Consider the following 27,162-nt stretch of genomic DNA (forward strand, 5'->3'; position numbering starts at 1 on the left):
AAATCCTGCAGTTTTATCTGTCAGATAGTCTTATCACAGAAAATGGCTACTTGATGAAGCACATCAAGATTATTCCAGAAAATAATGCATGAATCTCCCAAGAACTAAATGTTGACAAGACCATGCTTAAAATGGCATTTCTTAAATTTCTGAGAGCTCTACTTTCCTCCTTTTCATGATTCAAAAGAAACTGAAAAATCCCAAGCTAAAAAAAACCTGCAGAGACCATTCAGAGCTGATTGTTCAGTGAGTTAATTCTCCATTTTCTGCCCCTTGCAGTTCAAAATCAGGGTAGGAAATAGCAACAGGCAAAGCTCATTTGGATCCCTCCTCTCCTACTCTGAATTAAAACAACAATCTCCTCCTTAAATGATTTTTCAGCACGTTGTACTTGGATTAGTTAAGCTTTATATATATATATATATATATATATATATATATATATATAAAAGTTAACTAATAACTAATATATATAATATATATATATAACTAATATATATATAACTATATATATAACTATATATATAACTATATATATAACTAATATATATATAACTATATATATAACTATATATATATATAACTATATATATAACTAATATATATATATAAGTTAACTAATAACTAATATATATAATATATATTACTAATATATATAACTATATATATAACTAATATATATATAACTATAACTATATATATAACTAATATATATATAAGTTAACTAATAACTAATATATAACTAATATATATATAACTAATATATATATAACTAATATATATATAACAATATATATATAACTATATATATATAACTATATATATATAACTATATATATATATATATATATATATATATATAAAAGTTAAGCTTTTAATACTGATTTGCTTTCATTTTTAGTACAGGTGATGGGGAGGAAAGGGGAGAACTGTGTGTGTGCAGAGGGTGATTTCATGGTTTGGACCTGAGCCCAAAATTTTGCCATTTTTGTCTCATGGTTTCTGAATTTCCAGTGTTTCCTTGTTCAGTGCACACCTGGAGCACAGCTTTCTGCAGAACTTGGTTCTCAGACTTAATCATTTGGGAATGCACAAGTTTTAGGTAATTCCATTTGAGGTCATTTTTGGAGTATTATCTTTTTTCATGTCAAATTCTCAGACTTTCCTGTTCCAAACCCATGAACTGAAAGGCCCTGAAAAGTCATTCCACGATCCTCACAAAAGTGCAATTTTATTGCTTTCTTTTTCATTGCTGTATTACAGCATCACCTTATTAGACTTTCCTTGACGACTTTTTAGGATCAGATGGCAATAAAATAAAAATGGAGAACTTTGGGAAAAGGCAAGGGTCTGGGAATGAGGATTTTTTTAAAGGAAGCCAGAATTATGGGTTGTGTGATAAAATTTTGAATATTAACTCAGTGGCTCAGCTTGTTCTCTTCTTATTCAGGAGGACTCTTCAGAGCATAAAACTTTTATTAAGTTGCTGTTTTAACAGCAGATACATTGAATTTTGAAGAATGGAGCTGGCAAGGCTTTTTCACATCTGTCTTATTTTCCAAATGTCTTTTCAGCAGGTGAACAGTAATTTTCTATCCTTGCTGCATGGCCTGTGATAAGCAGGGAGTTAACAGGGTGTAAAAATATATCCAGGCCTGGCCAATTGCTAAAGAGAGCCTTGAATATTGAGATTTTTTTCTTACTCTGAAATGTTTAGTGAAATACCTGCCCCCTCTGAGGGAGGGAAGCCCTTTGGGGGTAAATTACCAAGAAAACTTATTTAGGGTAAATAATCCAGGAAGTTGTTTTGGGGGTAAATTACCCAGAAATCTGATTTAGTATAAATAATGCAGGAACTTGTTTTGAGGGGTAAATCACCCAGAAATCTGATTTAGTGTCAAAAATCCAGGAATTTGTTTTGGGGGTAAATTACCAAAAAAACTTATTTAGGGTAAATAATCCGGGAAGTTTTTTGGGGGTAAATTACCCAGAAATCTTTAGTGTAAATAATCCAGGAACTTGTTTTGGGGGTAAATTACCCAAAAATCTTAGTGTAAATAATGCAGGAACTTGTTTTGGGGGTAAATTATCCAGAAATCTTATTTAGTATAAATAATGTAGAAACTTGTTTTGGGGGTAAATCACCCAGAAATCTGATTTAGCGTAAATAATCCAGGAACTTGTTTTGGGGGTAAATCACCCAAAAATCTGATTTAGTATAAATAATCCAGGAACTTGTTTTGGGGGTAAATCACCCAGAAATCTTATTTAGTGTAAAAAATCCAGGAACTTGTTTTGGGGGTAAATCACCCAAAAATCTTATTTTAGTATAAATAATGCAGGAACTTGTTTTGAGGGGTAAATTACCCAAAAATCATAGTGTAAAAAATCCAGGAACTTGTTTTGGTGGTAAATTACCAAGAAATCTGATTTAGTGTAAAAAATCCAGGAACTTGTTTTGGGGGTAAATCACCCAGAAATCTTTAGTGTAAATAAGCAGGAACTTGTATTGGGGGTAAATTACCAAGAAATCTTATTTTTGTGTAAATAATGCAGGAACTTGTTTTGGGGGTAAATTACCAAGATATCTTATTTATAACAAATAATCCAGGAACTTGTTTTGAGGGGTAAATTACCCAAAAATCTGATTTAGTATAAATAATGGAGGAACTTGTTTTGGGGGGCTAAATTACCAAGAAATCTGACTTAGTGTAAATTATCCAGGAACTTGTTTTGGGGGTAAATCACCCAGAAATCTGACTTAGTGTAAAAAATCCAGGAACTTGTTTTGAGGGGTAAATTACCAAGCAATCTTATTTATAGCAAATAATCCAGGAACTTGTTTTGGGGGTAAATCACCCAGAAATCTTATTTAGTATAAATAACCCAGGAACTTATTTTGAGGGTAAATTACCCAGAAATCTGATTTAGTATAAATAATGCAGGAACTTGTTTTGAGGGGTAAATTACCCAAAAATCATAGTGTAAAAAATCCAGGAACTTGTTTTGGTGGTAAATTACCAAGAAGTCTGATTTAGTGTAAAAAATCCAGGAACTTGTTTTGGGGGTAAATTACCCAGAAATCTTTAGTATAAATGATGCAGGAACTTGTTTTGGGGGTAAATCACCCAAAGATCTGACTTAGTATAAATAATCCAGGAATCTGTTTGGGGGTAAATCACCCAGAAATCTGATTTAGTATAAATAATCTAGGAACTTGTTTTGGTGGTAAATTACCCAAAAATCTTATTTTAGTATAAATAATCCAGGAACTTGTTTTGGGGGTAAATCACCCAGAAATCTGATTTTGTGTAAAAAATCCAGGAACTTGTTTTGGGGGTAAATTACCAAGAAATCTGATTTAGTATAAATAATGCAGGAACTTTTTTTGGGGGTAAATCACCCAGAAATCTGATTTAGTGTAAATAATCCAGGAACTTGTTTTGGGGGTAAATTACCCAAAAATCTTTATGTAAATAATCCAAGAACTTGTTTTGGGGGTAAATCACCCAGAAATCTGATTTAGTATAAATTATCCAGGAACTTGTTTTGGGGGTAAATTTACCCAGGAATCTTATTTAGTGTAAAAATTCCAGGAACTTGTTTTGGGGGTAAATCACCCAGAAATCTTTAGTGTAAATAATCCAGCTGGTAGCATTCACTCCTTATTTTATTTTTCCTGGAAAGTAAACAGCCCTGATTCAAGCTCTGCAGAGGCAACCTACTTTAAAAAAGGGAAAAAAAAAAAGCCAACCCAAATGTAAACACTGGTAAAAAAAAAGTTTGATGTGACAGAAATAAAACAAGAGCCAGTTTTGCATCAGTAGCCAGTTTCTTTGGGTTTGGAGCTTGCTTTTTGTGTTTTTGCTCAAGCAGATTTTAACTTTTCTGCTGTGAAGCAATCCTGGAGCCAGATTCTCTCTCTGAATGTCTCTGTACCCAGCAATTGAGAGGGCTTTGTGCAGAATGCTGTTAAACAGAATATAACACCAGGCCTGCACATCTGTTTCTCATTGCAAAGCAAGTCCTTTTACTCCAAGCCTGTATTTTTTTCTGTATTTTTTTCCTCCTGCCATGAGATTTGGGGTTTTTTTCACTTCAGTAAACAGGCCAGAAAGAGAAGATTGCTCATGAAATGAGTTACTGGGTATCATTTACTCAGAAAGCTTTGGCAGCCCGTGCATTTGGTCCTGGTGGGATGGTGTGCATCCACAGCTTGATTTCTTCTATTAAAATGCCATTGTGTGGAGAAAAAAAAAACCATTCTGGAGCTCTGGCTCTGTGAAGTGGAGGCTGAAATCAAGGCTGTGGCATCAACCTGAGAGATTTCATGTCAGGAGCTGTGCTGTGGAAATGTGGCTTCTCCTGGCAGGGTTTGTAGCAGCCAGGAAAGCCAGAAGGAATTGGTGATTTCCAGCTCTCCTAAGCTCTGAGAAGTGACCTGCAGGTGAGGAAAAGCTGAGAGTTCCTTAATAAATCCTTTCCTGCTCCAGCTTGCCAGGCTGGGTGCAAGAATTACGTATTTCTGCTTCTTTTTGTTGTTCTTTTATAGGGTTTTTTCTGCCTGGAAAATGAATTGCTGCATAGTGACACATCACTGAAGGGCTGGGTTTGTTCCTGAAAAGGTTCAGGTGGGATTTTGTGCATCTGTGGGCAGACAGTGCCTGGTTTGAGATCAAGAAAAATACAAATTGTGGCATCTCTCAAGTGTTCTGCTCCTGTAGAGCTGATCCTTGGGAGGATCTCAGTGGGACCAAGGATGGTGGGGAATTGTTCAGAAGTGCAAAAGCAAATTCATGCCAGCCTTGGGCCTTTGATGATTAAATAGGAGAAAATTTCCTTTCCATGCAACAGCAAATTGGTCACTAATTAAATCTGGAAACATTTTTTAGAATTATTTTGTCTATTTGTTGTTCAGACCGGTTTTATTCTTGTGTGATTACTCCCTGTGTGGTCTCCTGGCATAGGAATTTGAGATTATTTTGCCTCATTCTTCTTCCTTTCTGAGGGCTGGTCAGTGGCTGCTGAACAAATCTGTGCCCAGTTGCATTTATCAGAGAAAAAAAAATTATTCCTGTGCCCTGTTCTATTTATCAGAGAAAAGCTGCTCCTGAATTTGGGGAGGAAAGGTTAGAGGTGGGCAGTTTGTGGAGTTCCTTTTGTGCTGCTGGGGGGTTTCCATCATCTCATTTGGGAAATAAAGTCCCTGAGGGTGACAAAATGTTCTCCCAGTTGTGGTGCTGTTCACAGGGGTCCCAGGATGAGGGAAGAGATGAGAATCTTGACTCCATGTTTTCACAAGGCTGATTTATGATTTTATTATGTATATTATATTAAAATGATAGAGTAAAACTCTACTAAAAGAATAAAAGAAATTATTTCATCAGAAGGCTTGAAAAGAAAGGAATGAAATGATAAAATTTTGTGACTGACCGGAAAGTCTGAGGCAGCCAGACTGTGATTGGCCATTGATTAGAAACAACCACATGAGCCCAATCCCAGGTGCACCTGTTGCATTCCACAGCAGCAGATAACCATTGTTTGCATTTTGTTCCTGAGTAAAAGAAATTATTTCATCAGAAGGCTTGAAAAGAAAGGAATGAAATGATGGTAAAATCTTGTGACTGACCGGAAAGTCTGAGCCAGCTGGGCTGTGATTGGCCATTAATTAGAAACAACCAGATAAGACCAATCAAAGATTCACCTATTGCATTCCACAGCAGCAGATAACCACTGGGTACATTTTGTTCCTGAGTAAAAGAAATTATTTCATCAGAAGGCTTGAAAAGAAAGGAATGAAATGATGGTAAAATCTTGTGACTGACCGGAAAGTCTGAGCCAGCTGGGCTGTGATTGGCCATGAATTAGAAACAACCAGATAAGACCAATCAAAGATTCACCTATTGCATTCCACAGCAGCAGATAACCATTGGGTACATTTTGTTCTTGAGGCCTCTCAGCTTCTCAGGAGGAACAATCCTAAGGAAAGGATTTTTCAGAGAATATCCTGGCTGCACCCAGTCACTGCCTGTATCAAAAGGATTTCAGTATAGTGGGTCTCTTCTTCAGTGCTGCCTCCTCAGGCAGCACAAGTGCTGCTGCAGGTGCTTTTTTGCCTCTCTGATGTGACATTTGTTGGCTCATGTGCCTGGAATTCTGGATTTTAAACTATTTAATAAATACTCCCATTCAGCAGGCCGTCCTCATTGTAAAAAACAAATCATTAGAATCAGCAAGTCCACTTTTAAATGCAGCTTTTCAGGCTTCTGTGGTTGCTGCTAGGGGAAAAAAATGTTCTTTATTCTTGTGCTTCAGGTTTTTAAGATCCTGTGTGTATGGTCAGATTTGTTACCCAAACCTGAATTTGCCATTGTGGCACCATGGAAGATGTCTGCCACACAGTGGGAAGAGAAATGTTTAAATCATTCCTTAGCAATAGATGTGGTCAGATTAATGTATACCAGTACAAAACAATCTAAAAATAATGTACCTGAAACTCCTGGATCTGTGACCTTATTAATATTTCATTAATTTTATTAGTATATGTATTAATATTAAGGTAATCTACTGTGTTTTTATATAATCGTTTATATTTATATAATTTATAATATCTATAAATTTTATATGAACTAATATATAAATAATAAATAATTAATATAATAATATGATAATATAGATACAATATAATACCATATTATATGTATTTTTCTATATATTGTATTGTATATATTATTGTGTATAGTATATATTATATAATAATATTATTGTGTATAGTATATATTATATAATAATATAAATATAATATAACAATAGATATTATATAATATGTATAAATAATGTAATCCATATAAATTATATATATAATATAATATAGAAATAATATCATATTTATAAATATTATAGTATATAAATTATGTTATATATCTGTATTATATATAATATAAATTTTAATTTGTGTAGTTATATATACATTTTAATTTGCTTTTGTGGTTCCTCCAAAAATTTCGGGGGGGAAGAAAAAGCCAAAAGGCCAAAAACCCCTGCCAGGGTGAGGAATTCCCACAGCCAGGGCTGTGAACACACTCCAGGCTTAGAAATTGGTGCCTGTGCAAGAGACTGCTGCACTTGGGTTGTTTTAGTGGGGTTTTGAAACCCAGAATTCTCATGGAATGTGTAAATCCACAGTGCAACCCCACCATATTTAGTGGATAATATTGAGAGGACACAGCTCCAAAAAATGCTGAAGTTGCTCGGTTCCCTGTGTTGCATTGTGAATGTTCATGTTATTTCATTTATCTCAGGAATAAAAAACCCACGAAAAATACAAATAAATGCTCCCAATATTGGGGTTTTTTTAATCCTTTTTTCTTTTTTAATTCGTGATTCTATTTATCAGTCATTGCACGCACACACCAAACCCCTATGGCAAAAGAAATCTTTAGAGTGTGAAGAACAATTCCTGTAGATTCAGGAAGAGAATGTGAAGTGCTAATTTTGATTATTTTAGAAGAATAAGTGTGATCAGGAAGGTGCCAAATCACCTTTTCTATCTGTCTTCCATTTAATAGTTGTGTTTCAGTTGTTTCTGGTTGTGTTTTTTGAAACCTAATTCTGCATTAGATAGTTTTGCATGAAGAGCTGAGTGAGGATCCCAGTGTATTTTTATCAGTCAGCTCAGAATCCTGTCAGCTAAGTATAAATGTGGTTTTTAACGAGCCTGAATTCCAATGTAAGAGCCCATGGGATGTGTTTTGCTGAAGAATGTTGTTGGGCTGGGCAAGTTCCCACACTTTTCTCAATGAATTGGGTGTTTGGGACCATTAGGAGTTGTTAAACTGGGAAGGAGTGAGATTGTTGTGAGAGTAATTGTGATTTGATGGATTCTGATGGGAGTATTTCCATTCCTGTGAAAATCCTGCCTTTTCTGGATCCAGGGGGATCCTGGTGATCCTTTCCCTGTCACACATTCTGCTCCTTTTTATTTAAATGTTTGGTTTTGAGGTTCCTGCAGAAATCCCGCTCTGCTGCTTGAGGTTCTGCAGGAAAAGTTGTGTTTGGATGAAATGATGAGAACTTGGAACAAAAATAAAGAAACAATGGATCCTGGGATTGCTCAGGCATAAGTTCCTTCCATTTTCTGCCTGCCTGCTGTCCCAAAATGTGTAGGATTGGGGTCATGTTTGATATTTAAATTCCCTTCCCTCAATTGAAATCAGCCTGGCAACTCCTTCCCTAAGGCTGAAATAAACTTCTACACGCTCAGGCCTTGAGAGGAATAGAAACGAAAACCTCCCAGTTCTTGTAGGAGCTTGTAAAATTGTCCAAATAAAAACTGAACTGGGAAAATTAAAGCAGAAAAATAAAGATACAAGAGCCTCAGGATCATGGATCTCTGGAGGCTGGGGGGTGTTGGGCTTGGGCACCTTCTCAGGGAGTTTTTCAGGCTGTCCCAGCAGGGTTCTTTCCCTGCCCTGATATTGGAACAATATTTTATTGTGTTTTGTGGCACTCTAATGCTCCTTGCATGGCTGAGCAGCCAAGTTCTCCTTCTTGCCCTATCATCTGGCATTAAAAATGTGTTTAAAGGAGGAAATCTTAAACCTTATTATATAATTTATTATATCTAATATGACATATAAATGCTATCTTATACAATATATTGATATTATTATTATATTATTGTATAAGATATTGTATATCTTATACAATAATATAAATATAATATAACAATATATTATGTATTATATATAATAATACAATGTATAAAAATAATATTTTAGGTAAATCATATAATATTTAGACATATTATATTATATCTATATAATATATTATATATTATATCTATAATATAATATGTATAATATAAATATATATAATATTCTAATATTATATATAATATAAATATATATAAATTTATATATATTATATATAAATTATATTCTATTATGTCATGTCATATCGTATCATATTGTATATAATTATAATTATTATATTATATAAATTATATATAATATAATTTATATAATATAATTATTTAAATTATATTATATAAATTATATATAATATAATTTATATAATATAATTATTTAAATTCTATTATGTATAATTATGTTTTGTTTTATATATATATTGTATTTTATATAGAATTATGTTTTATGTTATATATATTATGTTTTCCTTCTTGCCCTATCATCTGTCATAAAAATGTATTTAAAGCTGGACATCTTATTATTTAATTAATACTTAATATAATTCATACTTAAACCATTTCTCTTCCCTCTTGCTTCCACCTTTCCTCACTGTAGAGATTGAGTTGGCAAAAATTATTGTTTTATTCTCGGTCATTTTCACCTGTTTGCAGTATCCAGGCATTTTCTGAGTGCTCAGAAAGAATCTGCTTTTATTTTGTCAGCCAAATATGAGGATGAATCAGATTCTGGGTATTACATTTGAAATATTTCTCTGTGTGTTTATTTGGCAGGTCCTTGAGCAGTATGAACGAGAAGGGTTTCATTTCCTAGCCAAAGTTTTTAATTCTTCACATTCCTTCTTGGAAGACTTGACAGGTCTGACTTTATTACACCAGGAGACACAGGCTGCTGAGGTAAGCAAATATCATTTGGATGTTAATTAATCATGTGATCAAATGATAGAATTGAGCAGTGGAATTTCATTTACAGAATGATTGACACAATGATTTAGACATTCTCTAAAATAAACTGTAACTTTATCTGAGTCTTTCAATATTATTTTCAAAGGAAACGGGTGACTTGGGTTGTGCGCTGTGAGGAATTTAATTGCAATTTTAGGTCAGTTAAAATGTAATTATGCCTCTTGATGGATTATGATATGGGGGGGAAATGCTGCTTACCTGTCTAGTGACAAAAAACAGAATGTGGGCAGAAACTTGGGGATGTTTGATCTCATGGACAGCAGCACTGGTGATAACAACCCAATATTGAGTTGTGTTCCATAAAAAATCAAACAGGTGCCTTCTAATATTACATTTAACAGTGATTTGTGTTCCTTCCTCCCTCTGCCAGTATCTCTACCCTTGTTCCTCATCATTCATTTTGTCACAGCTGTGTCCCAGGGATGCTTCTGAAGCAGTGATCATTCAGTGCCTGCAGCCTGTGCAGGTGCTGCAGCTGTTTTATCAGCTGGAAAGGGTCCACAGGGCTTCTTAAGAAAGTTTGGGGTGGATCACGAGGACTTGGCTCTCTGTTACATGTTTAACCTTGGAAAAATAATTGTAGAACATGCTGGAAACAACTGTCAAATACCTAATGCATTCTGACATCAGCATAGGCATACCCAGAAAAAAAATCTAGGTATTTCTAGGTATATCTAGCTTATATGTATACCTAGAAAAAATTTTAGGTATATCTATCTCATATATATATATATATATATATATGAAAAGAGGGCTATATATTTATATATATATATAAAAGAGGGATATAAAGATATAAATATATATATTCATTTATAATTGTAGAACATGCTGGAAACAACTGTCAAATACCTAATGCATTCTGACATCAGCATGGGCATAATACCCAGAAAAAAATTCTAGGTATTTCTAGGTATATCTAGCTCATATATATACCTAGAAAAAAATTTTAGGTATATCTATCTCATATATATATATACATATATATGAAAAGAGGGCTATATTTTATATATATATATATATATATATATATATATATATATATATATATATATATATATATATATATATATATATATAAATAAAAGGGGGATATAAAGATATATATATTCATTTATAATTGTAGAACATGCTGGAAACAACTGTAAAATACCTAATGCATTCTGACATCAGCATAGGCATACCCAGAAAAAATTCTAGGTATTTCTAGGTATATCTAGCTCATATGTATACCTAGAAAAAATTTTAGGTATATCTATCTCATATATATATGTATATATGTGTGTATATATATATATATATAAAAAGAGGGCTATATGTTTATTTATATATATATATATATAAATATAAAAGAGGGATATAAAGATATAAATATATATATTCATTTATATCCCTCTTTTATAGATATTATATATATCTCTCTTATTTATATATATATATTTTATATATATATCCCTCTTATTTTTTTATATATAATATATATATATATGAAAAGAGGGCTATATATTTATATGTATAAAAAATATAAAAGAGGGATATAAAGATATAAAAATATATATATTTATATCCCTCTTTTATATTTATACATATCTATATCCCTCTTTTTTTATATGTATATATTTTATATATAGCTCTCTCTCTTATTTATATATATTTATATATATATATATTTTATATATATATATTTATATTTATATATCTATATATATCTATATATATCTATATCTATATATCTATATCTATATCTATATATATATATATATATATATATATATATATATATATATATATATATGAGAGGGATCCAAGAAAGGAAAACAAGCACCCTTTAACACCTGCCATCATTAACAGTAGTAATAATTAAAGTCTGATTGCCAGGCCTGACTTTCAGTGACTTTCCGCTTGCTACCATAAAATTTAAGAACAATTAAAATTATTAATGTATTATTTAGCAGGTATTAACCCATAAATGCCTTTGGCAGCTTCACAATAGGTGTTTGTTAATGTGGTTTTAGATATTCTCTACAAAATGCAGAGTCTGGTGACACTTACTGCAACTTATTAAGTCCAAAGTTTTGCTTCAAACCCAGAATTTGTGTCCTTCCAAAAATCCTGGGGTATTTCAGCGAAGTTGATGCCATGAAATCCCTGCTCAGAGATAGAAAACGAGACACACTTATAAATATACTTTATAAATATAAAAGTATTTGCAGAGCTCATGCTTTCAAATTAGGATATTGCCATCAAACCAGGGAGCTTGCTTGGTTCTTCCCTCTAGGATTGCTGCATTTTTGGGAAAATCCATCTTTTTAAGCAGTTGAACAGTCCTGGTGAATCTGTGTTTCTGAATGGCAAAGGCTGATTATTTATGGAGATTCTGGAGCAGCCCTGCTTGCTTTGGGTTAAAAACCAGCTCTTTGTTACATTTTGACACTGAAAAATGTTACATTTTGGCTCTGGTTGTTTTGTGCTCCTTCACAAGTCTCTCAGGTCATCATCTGGGGCAATTCTTCAATTTTTGAAGTGCACAAGAGAGTGCTTTTAATATCTTTTCTGCAGAATTACTCTCCTGTCTTGAGCTGCTTTTCTCTTGTATTTTGAGCTCCTTTTTCTCACGCTGCAGCTGGGGATTGTGAGAGTCTGTAAAATGATTTTTTTGGGTTTCTGGCTGCTTTGGAGCTGCTCTTGGCAGAATGTTCCCTAAAATGGAGCCATTGGATTTGAAGGTTGGTGCTCTTTGATTTGAGATATTCTCAATACACCCTAAAGACTGCAGCAAGAGCACTGAGAGGTTTCACCAGGTGTGGATGGCCTGGTTTGGGATGGGAATGTTTCATTTTTCTGCTGGGAAATTATCTGCTTTTCATCACTCAGAGAGATTTTGTGGATTATTGATGCATTTAGAGGCCATAAAATGGCTCCTGGTAACTGCAGATTTTTCCTTTCCTCCTGTCTAGTAAAATCTATCCAGAACTATAAAGAAAATAGACTTGTAAAGTTAGATGTCATCCAACCTCTTATTTACCCAGTAACATCATCATTGGGTTGTAATTCCATGTATAAATCCCTGATATTTCCCTAATAAATCTGCATCTGATAGGGGAACCACTCAATCTTGTGCTTGTTTTTAAAAGGTTCTCTGTTAAAATGTGCATTCACTCAGAGCTTTCCGCTGAACATTTTGCCAACATTTTGTCTGCATGCCAAACAATCCTAATGAATGAAAAAAAAAAGGATTCATGCTAATAAAATACTCAGAGAAAATAAAGACAACTCAAGAGTGTTTTGGTATGGTCAGAAAAAGTGTTGTGCTGCTCTTATGTTTCAAATTTTTAAAATATTTTTTAGTTTTAGTTCACCTAAATGCTTTGCTGCTGTTGTGATGTGTGTGTAAAAGTGCTTTCGTGAGAATGTTTTTTCCTAAGTATTGAGTTTGCATAAAAGAGAATCTGGATAAGTTGTGCATGTTCTGTAGGAGTGACTGTTAAATACAACATTTTTGGATATATAGCCTGAATTTCCACAAAAACTGCCCCCAGATTATTAGCACCAAGTGTGTTTGCCCAGATTTAAGGAACACAACTTGCAGTAAGATATGAGAGACCTTTCACTTAGTGAAAATCTCATTTTTGCACTATTTAATTCCTATTCCAGGACTGTGCTGTTGACCATAATATTTTAACATATTTAAATATCTTCATAGTTTTAATACATTTAAAACTTAATTAACTGAAACATTGCGTACATTTTTTAAAAATATGTTTAAAATTTTAATAGATTTAAATAGGTTTAAAGTTGATACAAATTGCAGGACTTTTAGTCAACAGAACACCTATTTCTTAAATCACAAATGTTCCCTGTGGCTCCCTTAGCATGACAATTAATAAACAATAACACCAGTAAGCTCTCCTATCTTGTCTTGAACTGACTGCCCATTTCAGGCATCTGCTCCTGCTACATCTGCCTTTAATTTGGCTTCTCTGCAACCTTTATTTTTCCTTTTTTTCCCCCAGTTGGATCTCTCTGTGCAGCTTGGGCAGCAGGCTGTGCTGCCCCAGGCTGGGAGGGAAACTCCCCTGGCAGCGCTCAGCCCTGTTTGCCCTGGATTTGTTCATCTGGAGAGCTCAGCCTGAGCTGAGGGAGGCTCAGAATTTCTGGTTTCCACATCACTCAGGCTCCTTTCTGCAAAGCTCAGCTTCTAAACTTGACCCTTGCTCACCCTGCAGTCAGGTGGAATGGCTGGGCCTGAAATAGAGGCAGCCTGAGCATCCTTGGGCTGTTCATCAGGGCTGGGGTGTGGAGTTGGAGGCAGAAATGGGAATTATTTCCAGGTCACAGCTTGGCTGGGCTGCCCAGCACTGTTCATATCAATGAATCCCTAAACCCAACTGCTTTGATCCCCACATGCTCCAGATTAACCCTACCAAGGGTTAATATATAGATTAATATAGTATAATATAATATAATATAATATAATATAATATAATATAATATAATATAATATAATATATAATATATATAATTAATATAATATGATACAATATCATACAATATAATACATCTTCTATTATATATTATTAATATATAATATAATGTAATATAATGTAACATAATGTAATATAATGTAACATAATGTAATATAATGTAATATAATGTAATATAATGTAATATAATGTAATATATTGTAATATAATATAATTAATACAATATCATACAATATAATACAATATATCTTCTATTATATATTATTAATATAATATATAATTAATATAATATGATATAATATAATACAATATAATACAGATACATCTTCTATTATATATTATTAATATATAATGTAATATAATGTAATATAATGTAATATAATGTAATATAATGTAATATAATATAATAAATATAATTAATATAATTAATATAATATGATACAATATCATACAATATAATACAATATATCTTCTATTATATATTATTAATATAATATATAATTAATATAATATGATATAATATAATACAGATACATCTTCTATTATATATTATTAATATATTATATAATATAATGTAATATAATGTAATATAATGTAATATAATATAATAAATATAATATATATAATTAATATAATTAATATAATATGATACAATATCATACAATATAATACAATATAATACAATATATCTTCTATTATATATTATTAATATAATATATAATTAATATAATATGATATAATATCATACAATATAATACAGATACATCTTCTATTATATATTATTAATATATTATATAATATAATGTAATATAATGTAATATAATGTAATATAATATAATAAATATAATTAATATAATTAATATAATATGATACAATATCATACAATATAATACAATATATCTTCTATTTTATATTATTAATATAATATATAATTAATATAATATGATACAATATAATACAATATAATACAGATACATCTTCTATTATATATTATTAATATATTATATAATATAATGTAATATAATGTAATATAATGTAATATAATATAATAAATATAATTAATATAATTAATATAATATGATACAATATCATACAATATAATACAATATATCTTCTATTTTATATTATTAATATAATATATAATTAATATAATATGATACAATATAATACAATATAATACAGATACATCTTCTATTATATATTATTAATATAATATAATATAATATAATATAATATAAATGTATACAACGTATAGGTGTAAAGATGCTTTTCCTCTGAAATTTTTAAGTCAATCTCAAGTTTTCTCCTCCTCATTCACATAACATTTCTAATTCAAAGTTTTCTCCCCCTCATTCACAGCTTTGCTGATATGCTCCACTCAGTGCTCTCTGCAATTCTCTGTAATTCTCATTTCTCTCTGCCATGAGACACAAGTGTAAATAAATATATTTTTCTTACTTTGCATTTCAATTCCTGAATTACTTGGATGCTTTCCTGCTTTCATCAGGATGAAAGAAGGTTATAAAACACACGTCAGAAATAAAATTTTCACTTGGTTTTCTGATTAAAAAACAAGAAGGGGTAGAAGCTGCAATCCAAGAGGGTCATGAAGAGCTTTGGGGAAAAAAAATCAAATCTGTAGCAGAGTTCCTATATTTGAATGTGAATTGAAAGGTCAGGTGTGGTGCCAGCAGGTCATTATGTCTGTCTTATTTTACTTCAGTAAAATAACAACAGTAAAATAATAAATTTTACTTTTTGCTTCAGTGATGTTGTATCTCAAGTTTCTGTCTCTCACAAAAAGTGTGGTGTCTGTAGTTTCTGTGACAAGTTCTTGCAGTCAGTGAATGAGGCCTCTTTGGCATTTCCAAAACCCTTTTTCTGCATCCCAAACAATCCTAATGAATGAAAAAAAAAAAAAGGATTCATGCTAATAAAATACTCAGAGAAAATACAGACAACTCAATTTTTATAATTTCTAGACTTCTCTGAGGTTTGTGCCTGAGCATTTTTCAGGCATTTCTTGAGGAACAAGTCTTAGCTGCAGAATAAGCAGTTGGTATGAAAAAGGAACTTGGTGCTTGTCCTAATTTGGAAGAAAATTCCGAATTTCCAGTGTGCTTTTCTATTAAAAATATCCTGCTTGTTTCTGATTCTGCATTATATTATGCAGTGTACTTGATGCTGAAACAATAACATATGAAGAGCCAAAAATAAAAAAATCCCAAGCAAAACAGAAAAACCCAGCTACAACAATATTGTAACAGCAAATTCTCTAACTTGGCAGTTTTGCTCTGTTAGCCAAGTATTATTCAGAATGTAATTTTATTTGGTGCTATGAAAACTTCTTAAAGAAATCATTACTGATGGGTAGCCCAAAATTAACATTTGAGACTTTTCTGTGACTGTGAGCTTTTGTGTTTTCCTTCATGTTTTTAATCTGGTGCATTTCTGGAGAAATTAATTTTGACAGATTCAGGCCTGCCCTGGAATTTCTTTCTTAAGAGATTAAGAGATTTAATTTGTTTTCTTTCTTTTTTTCTTTTGGAGTTTTCTCATGATGTCGATTAGTGTCATCATTTTTCTTCATTTATCAAGTAATGTTTCCTGGCTCTTTGAACAATGGTTTTGCTTTTTTGGTTTCTTTTTCTGCTGATGCCTTTTGCTGCTTTTGGAAGGGTTTAGAAGTAAAGTGGTGCCTCTGTGTGCTACCCAAACATGAGCTCCTCGCCTTTCCCCTGATACCTTCAGTGATAATTTCAATTATTCTCATTAATTATATTCAAATGATCTTCCTGGGACTGACATCAGAGAGTGATATGCACAAATACTCCTGTTTCATGAGATAGCTGAAGAAATGTGAGTTTGTCCCTTCAGGGCAGGCAGGGGCTTGTGCAGACATTTATTTGTTTGGAGAGAAGGACAGTTGGTTGGTATCTAGTTATATCATTTTGGTTTGAAATGTCAAATATATGGGGAAAAAAAAGCAATGAAAGAAATGGAACAATGACATTTGGGTTAGCAACAGGTTTTGTTGGTTTATATATTTTTCATAGGGTTGTTTTTTGATGTCTCTTCATGAGGTCAGGCACAAATTAATTTACAATTAAGGGTTATTTTTTTTAGCTGAATTGCTGTCTTAGTGTCAAAACATTGATAGAGTTTAAATCTCTGTGTAAAATGTCACAGTCCATCTCCTGAAACTATAAAATGGAAAGTAATAGGAATAAATCTCTTATCTGTAATAATCTATGTCTGTAATAATCTATTATAGGAATAAATCTATGATCTATAATAGTCTATGTCTATAATAATCTGTAATAGGAATAAATCTGTTATCTATAATAATGTATGTCTATAATAATCTATAATAGGATTGTGTCTATAATAATCTATAATAGGAATAAATCTATGATCTATAATATAATCTATGTCTATAATAATCTATAATAATAATAATAATAATCTATGTCTATAATAATCTATAATAATCCTATATATTATCTATAGGAATAAATCTCTTATCTAGAATAATCTATAATAATCTATGTCTATAATAATCTATAATAGGAATAAATCTATGAGCTACAATAATCTATGTCTATAATAATCTATTATAGGAATAAATCTCTTATCTGTAATAATCTATGTCTATAATAATCTATAATAGGAATAAATCTCTGATCTATAATAATCTATGTCTATAATAATCTATAATAGGAATAAATCTCTTATCTATAATAATCTATGTCTATAATAATCTATTATAGGCATAAATCTATGATCTATAATATAATCTATGTCTATAATAATCTATTATAGGAATAAATCTCTTGTCTATAATAATCTATGTCTATAATAATCTATAATATGAATAAATCTCTTATCTATAATAATCTATGTCTATAATAATCTATTATAGGAATGAATCTATGATCTATAATAATCTATGTCTATAATAATCTATAATAGGAATAAATCTCTTATCTGTAATAATCTATGTCTATAATAATCTACAATAGGAATAAATCTATAATCTATAATAATCTATGTCTATAATAATCTATAATAGGAATAAATCTATGATCTATAATAATCTATGTCTATAATAATCTATAATAGGAATAAATCTATGATCTATAATAATCTATAATAGGAATAAATCTATGATCTCCTCACTTTTTATGTGAGGGGAAGAGGCTTTGCAAGAAGGACCTGGACTAAACCTGGAGCAGCATTAATGTGCACTCTGTTCTCAATAATTTTGCAGACAGTAACTGCTGGCTGGTTTTCCTCTGTGTGAGCAGTATTGATCAGTGATGTGATCAGGATCAGCCCTTCTCTCCCACAGGGGGTTTCTGGGCTTTTTGGGCTTTTCTTTTTTAATAAGAATCCAGTTGCAGCCCAGTTCAGAGGTGCCCTGCTCTTCTTCATGCCTCATTTTCACTGTCCTGGTTAGGTCAGCACCTAAACAAGGAGTACAAAATAATGTTTTGATTTGTGCTCTGCTGGTAAATGATGTTAAATTGTACTTTATTTAAGATTTTAGAGTAATTTTAGCTAATGATGAGCACAGCACCCCAACATTTTGCTAGACTGAAGCTGTAAAATCTTTATTTGGAGAAGCAGTTCTCTTCTAGAAAGTTTCAAATTCCATTGACTCTTCTTCCTTTGAAGAAAAAAATCTCCAGTAAAGGAGAAGTAATGAAATTCAGGCATTAAATCTCTTCCATTCCAATTTACTTTGTCACAAAGAAGAATGAATAGGCAGTTCAAGATGCTTTCTGTTATTCTCATGTGAAGAATAAGACATTACACAACACAAACACACTGATGAACTTAATTCTAATTAAGACCATAAATCCTACAATGTGCATCTCAGTCCAAGAGTATATGAGTGCTTGTTCAAATCAAATCAAATTTTATAGGAGAGGAAATTCTGCTGCTGGCCAAATCAGTGCCAGATTTCAATAAACACCAATTGTTGTAGCCTGGCCCAGAGGTGCTGGGGATGTCTTGGGGCAGGGCTGCCTCAGCACCCCCTCAAGTGTTAATTAAGTCACTTCATTAGGGATCAATGTGCTCTGATCATCTGGAGCCTGTGAAATGTTGTCCACCAGATCATTTTCATTGCTAACCATGTTTGCCTGCTCCTGACAATCCAGATTTCCTCTGGAAACACCTCCTGGACTTCTCTGACTGTCACCAGCTGATTGTCACCCCAAAATCCATCTGCACAAGCAGCAGCAGCTTCTTTTCAACTTTGGGGCCAATTTTCCTGTAAATATAGGTGAAATACAGGAAATATGTAGGAATATATATAGAAATCAATGTGCTCTGATCATCCATGAGCCTGTGAAATGTTGTCCACCAGATCATTTTCATTGTTAGCCATGTTTGCCTGCTCCTGACAATCCAGATTTCCTCTGGAAACATCTCCTGGACTTCTCTGAGGGGAATTTCTGTCAGGGTGAGCCCATGCAGGCAATTCTCACATCCCCCAAGTGCCTTGGTGCTCTGTTACTGCCACCAGCTGATTGTCACCCCAAAACCCCTCTGCACAAGCAGCAGCAGCAGCTTCTTTTCAACTTTGGGACCAATTTTCCTGTAAATATAGGTGGAATATAGGAAATATATGGGAATATATATAGGGATCAGTGTCCTCTGATCATCCATGAGCCTGTGAAATGTTGTCCACCAGGTTATTCTCATTTTTAACCATGTTTGCCTGCTCCTGACAATCCAGATTTCCTCTGGAAACACCTCCTGAACTTCTCTGTCACCAGCTGATTGTCACCCCAAAACCCCTCTGCACAAGCAGCAGCAGCTTCTTTTCAACTTTGGGACCAATTTTCCTGTAAATATAGGTGGAATATAGGAAATATAGGGATCAATGTCCTCAGATCATCCATGAGCCTGTGAAATGTTGTCCACCAGGTTATTCTCATTGTTAACTGTAATTCTCATTGTTAACTTTGTTAACTGATTCCTGACAATCCAGATTTCCTCTGGAAACATCTCCTGGACTTCTCTGATTGTCACCAGCTAATTGTCACCTCAAAACCCCTCTGCACAAGCAGCAGCAGCAGCTTCTTTTCAACTTTGGGGCCAATTTTCCTGTAAATATAGGTGGAATATAGGAAATTTTTCGGAATAAATATAGGGATCAATGTCCTCAGATCATCCATGAGCCTGTGAAATGTTGTCCACCAGGTTATTCTCATTTTTAACCATGTTTGCCTGCTCCTGACAATCCAGATTTCCTCTGGAAACATCTCCTGAACTTCTCTGATTGTCACCAGCTGATTGTCACCCCAAAACCCCTCTGCATGAACAGCAGCAGCTTCTTTTCAACTTTGGGGCCAATTTTCCTGTAAATATAGATGGAATATAGGAAATACATAGGAAATGGCAATAAATGAAGTTGACTGAAATGTGAAGAGCTGCTGGAAAATGCTGTGGGTTCAGCACAGCCTCTCTTCAATGCCAGCAGTTGCTAAGTCACAGAGGAAATTAAGCCCCACAAATTTTAAGAACAGAACATCAATTTTAAGCCGTGCTCCTAGGTGGAAATCTCATATGGAAAACTGTTTGTGAGCAATTTCTCAGCTTAAATTTTGACCATGGCTCAGGGTTTCTTCCTTTGTGAACCATGAAATCATTTTACCAGAGTGAGTGTTTAAAGATTTGCATCCATGTTGCTGCTGAGTTTTGGTTGACACTAATTTATAAAACAGGCAGGTTTGAGAGCCTTTAAAATGAATATTAACCTGGCTCTTGCTGGCCTGAGCTCTCTTTCTGTTTGAATGTTTTCCTGGTGTTTGCACTTTAATGAACATCTCTGCAAAGTGCTGGTGTTTCCTTTCCCTCACTGTAGTTCAGGTTCTCCTGAAGTTTCCTTTTTCCAGCATTTTTTGGAACACATTAAAACCTGGCTCTCAGCTGAAATCTGCCATACAGAATAGGTTTTTTTATGGAATTGGCTGCAGTCCTGGAGAAACCACCTGATATCTTCAGAGTGATAAAAATTAATGGCCAATTCTGTAGTTAAAACCGAGCTTTGATTCCAAGATGAGCCACTTTGTGCTTGAGAAGATAAGGATTGGTTCTCTCTTATCTCTTCAGTGATAATTTCTCCTTAGCAGTGACTTATCTTAGTTGATTTAAAGTCAAATTTGCTGGAAAGTAAAATCTTGTAAATTGTAAATGAAAGTTGTGCCTGACCTCACGAAGAGACATCCAAAAAGTCTGCATTTGTTGTACATGTAATAAAAAACTAGCCAAGAGAAAAGTGTCTCACTTTTAAGCTTGGAGATCATAACATTAAAAAAAGAAAAAAAATTTTACGATGAGTTTCTGTTTTCTTGGTCTCTCAACCTTTAAAAACCCCACTCTAGGTATTAAATAATGTGCTTTAAATTAGTGCTGAGTTATTACATTTTGTAGTGTTGAGTTTGGAGGACCAGAGCTTTTCCTACATGGGATATTTTATAAAGCAAAAGCTGCTTGTGAGTTACTGAGTTTATTAGTTTCATATACTGGCAAACTTTTTGTTATCCTACGGGTGTGGTGAGGATTTTTAGTCATTTATTTGTTATATAGCAGCCTTAGAATAATGCTGTTTTATTGGATAAATAGGAGTGGTTTTGGTAAATAGAAAATGCTAGACCTGCAAATCTAACAGCAGAACTTTTAAAGAGTTAGGCTGAGCTGCAGGCCTTGGTAGGAGGGAAATTCATGGCTAAAATGGGATTAGGATCAGCCCCCAGAGCTGATTTGAAGTCTGTGTGTAGCAGTTCTGCTGCCATCTCTGTGCAGGAAGGTGGATGTGCAGATGTTGTCTGATTATTGAAGTGTAAAATATTGCAAAATGGCCATTTCATGGACTCTATTCCAGTTAAAACACAAAAGTAAATGGAATAAAAGTGATCTAATTAGAATGACCTTAAAGCTGTGAGATTATGGAAATAATAATAATAATAATAATAATAATAATAATAATAATAATAATAATAATTACTGTTATTGTTATTAGAAATATAATGAAAATTTGGATAATAACAATTAAAAATAAAATAACAAATAATTGTATAGTAATAAAAATAAATAATAAATAAATAAAAATAATAAATAAAATAATGAATAATAAATAATAAGAAAATGATGAATAAATAATATAAATATATAGTAATATATATATAATAATATAAATAATATATAATATATAATAATATAAATAATGGTTAATAATAAAAATAATGAATATTTTAATAATATTATATTTAATAATAAAATATTTTAATAATAAGATAATAAAAATTGGGGTAAAAATCTCTAAGTGTGCAAGTACATCAGTACTTTGTCATCTGAAAATGAGAGTTCTGTTGAAGTGCTTGTTCTATACAAAATAAACTGCTGTAATTGTAAAGTACTGACTCAAGCCCACCAGGCAATGAATTTAATCCCCTGCAAGTCAAGTGTGAAATCCAATAGGTTTGTCAACAAATACAAAAAATCCATGGTTAGGAAATAGGTACAAACTGTGATTTAGGTGGAGATAACTGCTTAGAGGCTTGTTTATTTTTTGGGAACTAAAGGAAATCAGTCTCAGAAATAGAGAAGGGAGGCACAAGTAAACCTGTAAAGAATTAAGCAACCACTTTGCAGCCTCTCAAGGGGATAGGGGTTAAGAGATACAGCATTAAAAGTCTTTATGTTGTTGAAAAGTTTATTTGTCTGATGTCTACTGAGACAGCCTGCCAACAACAGCAAAGCCAATGCAAGTCAGAAAGAGAAAACTCCTCCTGGAAGAGAACATGAAGGCTCATAACAAAGCTCTTTAGAAATATTCAGCAGCTGGTTTTGCTAATGCTTCTTGGTTATTTTAAAAAATAACCAATTTGATCGGAATACTAAAATATAGATTAAATCCAGAAAGCAGAAATATCAAATGGAAAGAAGCTTCTTTTAGGGCTTGGAAATAACATCTTATTTTGTATTTGCATCTTCTCTGCCTGGTACCCTTTTCAGATCTTGTAATTAAAATCCAGCCTCAGTTTCATGAGTGCCTGGCCCCAGGTATCAGAATTTCTTAGATAAGAGCCTATTGCCTGTGGAGGGAGAGATACAATGAGTTTCCTCTCAAGGGCATAGGGGTTAAGAGATACAGTTTTAAAAGTCTTTATGTTGTTGAAAAGTTTATTTGTCTGATGTCTACTGCCAACAACAGCAAAGCCAATGCAAGTCAGAAAGAGAAAACTCCTCCTGGAAGAGAACACGAAGGCATAACAAAGCTGTTTAGAAATATTACAGTGCAGCAGCTGGTTTTGCTAATGCTTCTTGGTTATTTTTAAAAAATCATCATCTAAGGCCTGATTCCCTTTGTCTTCTCACTGTGAGTAGCTGCAGTGTGTGCAGCTTGCTGGCCCATGAGTCATTCTCCCCACTCATGCTATTTCTTTGGATAGCCCTTGTAAAAACATGCATTTTGTGGCAGTTGTCTTAGCTGGCAGTGGAGGAGGCTTTTTTCCCTGCCTGGTGAGTGATTTATGTGTGCTGATCTCTGGATCTGCCTTTGCCACACATGGTGCCTGTGGAAACACGGCTGGTGCTGTCCTGGGGTTGCTGTGCTCACCTTTCTGCAAGGGTAACTCAGGCACTAAACTCATTGCATCTCTTCCTCCACAGGCAACAGGCTCTCATCTAAGAAATTCTCATACCTTGGGCTTCATTTCAGGGCCAGGCAGTCATAAAACTGAGGCTTTTAATTCTTACTAGAATTTAAGGATTTTCATTTCAGGATTTTCATTCTTACTAGATCTGGAAAGGGTAACGGGCAGAGAAGATGCAAATGCAAAATAAGATGTTATTCCCAGGCCCTAAAAGAATTTTTTTGCATTTGGTACTTCTGCTTTCTGGATTTAATCTATATTTTAGTATTTGGATCAAATTGTTGAATGCATTTAACATGCAATTTAATATGGTTTAATTTGGAGATCTGTGCCTGCAGATTATGTTTGGGTTGCTCAACAAAGTAAAATCTTGATTATAGCCAAACATTTTGATAAAGTCCAAGGAGCTGAATGTGACTTTTCTTTTTATATGAAATGAGAGTTGGCTGTGGGAGATTGGGGAAAAGGAAGTAATGCTGTTAAACAGCATTTTAGTTAAGTTGAGGCCTGAAGGTCACAAAGTTTTCTGCTAAATATCATTTTAGTTAAATATCATTTTATTAAGGTTGAGGCATGAAGGTCACAAAGTTTTCTGTTAAATATCATTTTAGTTAAACATCATTTTAGTTAAGTTGAGGCCTGAAAGTCACAAAGTTTTCTGCTAAATATCATTTTAGTTAAATATCATTTTATTAAGGTTGAGGCATGATGGTCACAAAGTTTTCTGCTAAGTGAGGTTAAATTCCAGCAAGGTTAAGGTCAGTGCTAACATCCCTTTAGGTAGGAGCTGCTGGAGGATGCTGCAGGAGTTTTCAGGACAGTACTAGCAAAAAAGTCAGTGTGTTTTTGGGAAATTGGTAGGATTTAAGCTCCCTTGTGAAATAGAAGAATGCTGTTTTCATTAAGAAATTTCTAAATTGAAGAATAAACGTTCTGATCATTGTGTCCTCTGCATTTGAAGGCCGATATTCCCAGTTGTAGCACAAAGTCTGCTAGAACCTTCTGGTGAGATTGGTTTTTTTATTCTTCTGTTTAAAAGCCAAGAAAAAGAGCTTGTGGCAGAGAAAAGTGCCTATAGAATAGCCTGGCTGTTTGGGATTGTTATTTTAATGGGAAGGGATGAGGTAATAGAGCACAGCAATAACCAGCAAGCTGCAATCTTTGACTCCAGCATCAACAGCTCCACAGGCCTGGTCCTTATTGGACTTTATTTTTTAATTTGGGAGGAAAGGGGGGGAGCTCTGATTAGCATATCTGTTTCAGGAAGAGTATCAAGAGCTCTCTAATTTCATATTTAAATCTGGGAACTGATTAATACTGGAGGCATGCAGAGAGCTCTAACATGAAGGCTGTTGTTACTATAGTGAGCTGCTATTACAGACATCACAAGACTTGTTATACAAGGAAACATGATTACCTTGGATTAAAGGAGTTGCCAACGGCTTGAAGGATTTATTGGTGCTGCTGCTGCTTGGAGTTATGTATAACTTCATTATTTTGTTGAAAACATTGAGATCTAGAATTAATGAAGCACAGCAAATGCTGCTGAAATGAATCAGCAGGTTTGACAGCTTTGAACTGACACTGAGCCACGGATGAATTTTATGGGAGCATTCTTTAGGCCTCCAGATCACTGGATAATGTACAGAAAGGAATAAACCCAGCTTTTAAATGGAGCTTAATGAGTGCAGTGAGCTGCAGCAGAGTTGATGTGATCAAGTTCATATTTCTGAGATGAGCTGTAATTCCTGGGCTCTGGGGGAGGAAATGGCCTGAGCTGCTGGGCTGGGTGGATCTCTGGGTCAGACATTGTGGGAGCTGCAGGGCTGGGAGCAAGGCTCAGTGACAGCAGTGGCCAAGGCAAGGGGGACTGGGGAATGGTGGCTTTACAAACAAAGGACTGGAATTGGCTTTTTTCCCTGCAAAACTTGGTCATGGGTGGTGTAATTAGAGGGGAAATGCAGGTTGAAACAGCTCTGCAGTGTGCTGGGCTCTTTTCTGAGTGAGCTTGGAGTTCAGTGCATCTCACAGCCACTGCATCATTTCATTCATCTCAGCTGGATAAAACTGGCAGCATTTTGACATTGCTTCCCTAACCCAGCTCAGAGAGTGCTGGGAGATCCAGAAATGCTTTCTAGACAGCTGCATTCCATTGCTTTCCTTTCTGTGCAGTCTGTAGTACTGCAGAGATGTTTCAAAAGGATTATTGCTTTAACAGATGATTAATTGCAAATTATTTATTGCTTTCTTCAAATGAGCTCAGCAGTCATCATTTGCTCTTGATAGCCCAATGCAGAATTAGTGCTGTGGGAATTCATGTGAGTCTGAATGAGGAATGAGCCATAATGGATGATGAAAGGTTTTTCAGTTTTGAAATAAGTCTTACAACATTCATCCCTTACAAGCAATACTATAAAGAGAAAATATGTAATGGCATAAATTGTTCTGGAACTCCCTTTGACTGTAATGTGCCTCAGGAATTTGGTAATGTAAAAATCTGCCTGAGTCCCTTTTACCTTTGAGGGACAGCCCTGGGTGAAATGCAGGAGGAGATTGGGTTTCAGTAAATTGGATAACTTCTTCCCCACTCTTTTTAACTTTGAATTTGGGACGAAACTACATCAAAAGCTGGAATAGCTTCCTCATCCAACTGTTCCGTGGCTGAGTGGGGTTTTTTTTTCTCTTCAGATAGTGTCTGATTACTAAATTAAGCTCTCAGCATCAATAAATCATTTCCCAGCAGAGTAAAACCTGTAATTTTTCATACCTGTTGTCATTTTTACCTTTTGAAATATCTCTCTGGGTGCTGTGGAGCAGCTCCCAGGGCAGGTTCAGCAGACAGGGAGCACAAAGGAGTCCAGGTGCACCTTGTGCTTTGCTGGGGTGAGCAGCTGGACACATTCCAGGGGAATTGCAGGAGCTGGCTGAGCTCTGGGAGTTAACAGAGTTAACTCAGGGGGTTGACAGAGACAGGAGCCCAGGGAAAAAACAAATGAGAAATGAGGGGATTTGCAGGAGTCCCACACCCCATGTGGTGTGACCCATGTGGGACTCACAGGGCACTCCCATCCCCAGGAAACAGCTGGGGAAGCACAGAGATCATTCCTGACCCTGCAGAGATCATTTCTCATCCTGCAGAGATCATTCCTGGTCCTGCAGGAATCATTCCTGGTCCTGCAGAGATCATTCCTGGTCCTGCAAGGATCATTCCTGATTCTTCACACATCATTCCTGGTCCTGCAGAGATCATTTCTCATCCTGCAGAAATCATTCCTGGTCCTGCAGAGATCATTCCTGATCCTGCAGAGATCATTCCTGGTCCTGCAGAGATCAT

At 33.9% G+C, this 27,162-nt stretch overlaps 1 protein-coding gene and 1 long non-coding RNA gene across 2 annotated transcripts in view; both read left to right on the forward strand.

Annotated features, from left to right (window-relative positions):
* The window catches only part of LOC139596053 (uncharacterized), a 198,855-nt gene that overhangs the window by 125,002 nt on the left and 46,691 nt on the right, over window positions 1-27,162 (forward strand). The gene's annotated exons all lie outside the window — the stretch shown is intronic.
* The window catches only part of ATG7 (autophagy related 7), a 102,089-nt gene that overhangs the window by 32,121 nt on the left and 42,806 nt on the right, over window positions 1-27,162 (forward strand). Inside the window, exon 18 of the mRNA XM_071440038.1 lies at window positions 9,482-9,604. Coding sequence (XP_071296139.1) covers window positions 9,482-9,604 — 123 coding nt within the window. The remainder of the gene's footprint in view (window positions 1-9,481; window positions 9,605-27,162) is intronic.

Source organism: Agelaius tricolor, unplaced genomic scaffold (assembly GCF_023055355.1).
Source record: "Agelaius tricolor isolate 1412-34295 unplaced genomic scaffold, bAgeTri1.0.p SCAF_14, whole genome shotgun sequence".
In the NCBI taxonomy this organism is placed as follows: domain Eukaryota; kingdom Metazoa; phylum Chordata; class Aves; order Passeriformes; family Icteridae; genus Agelaius; species Agelaius tricolor.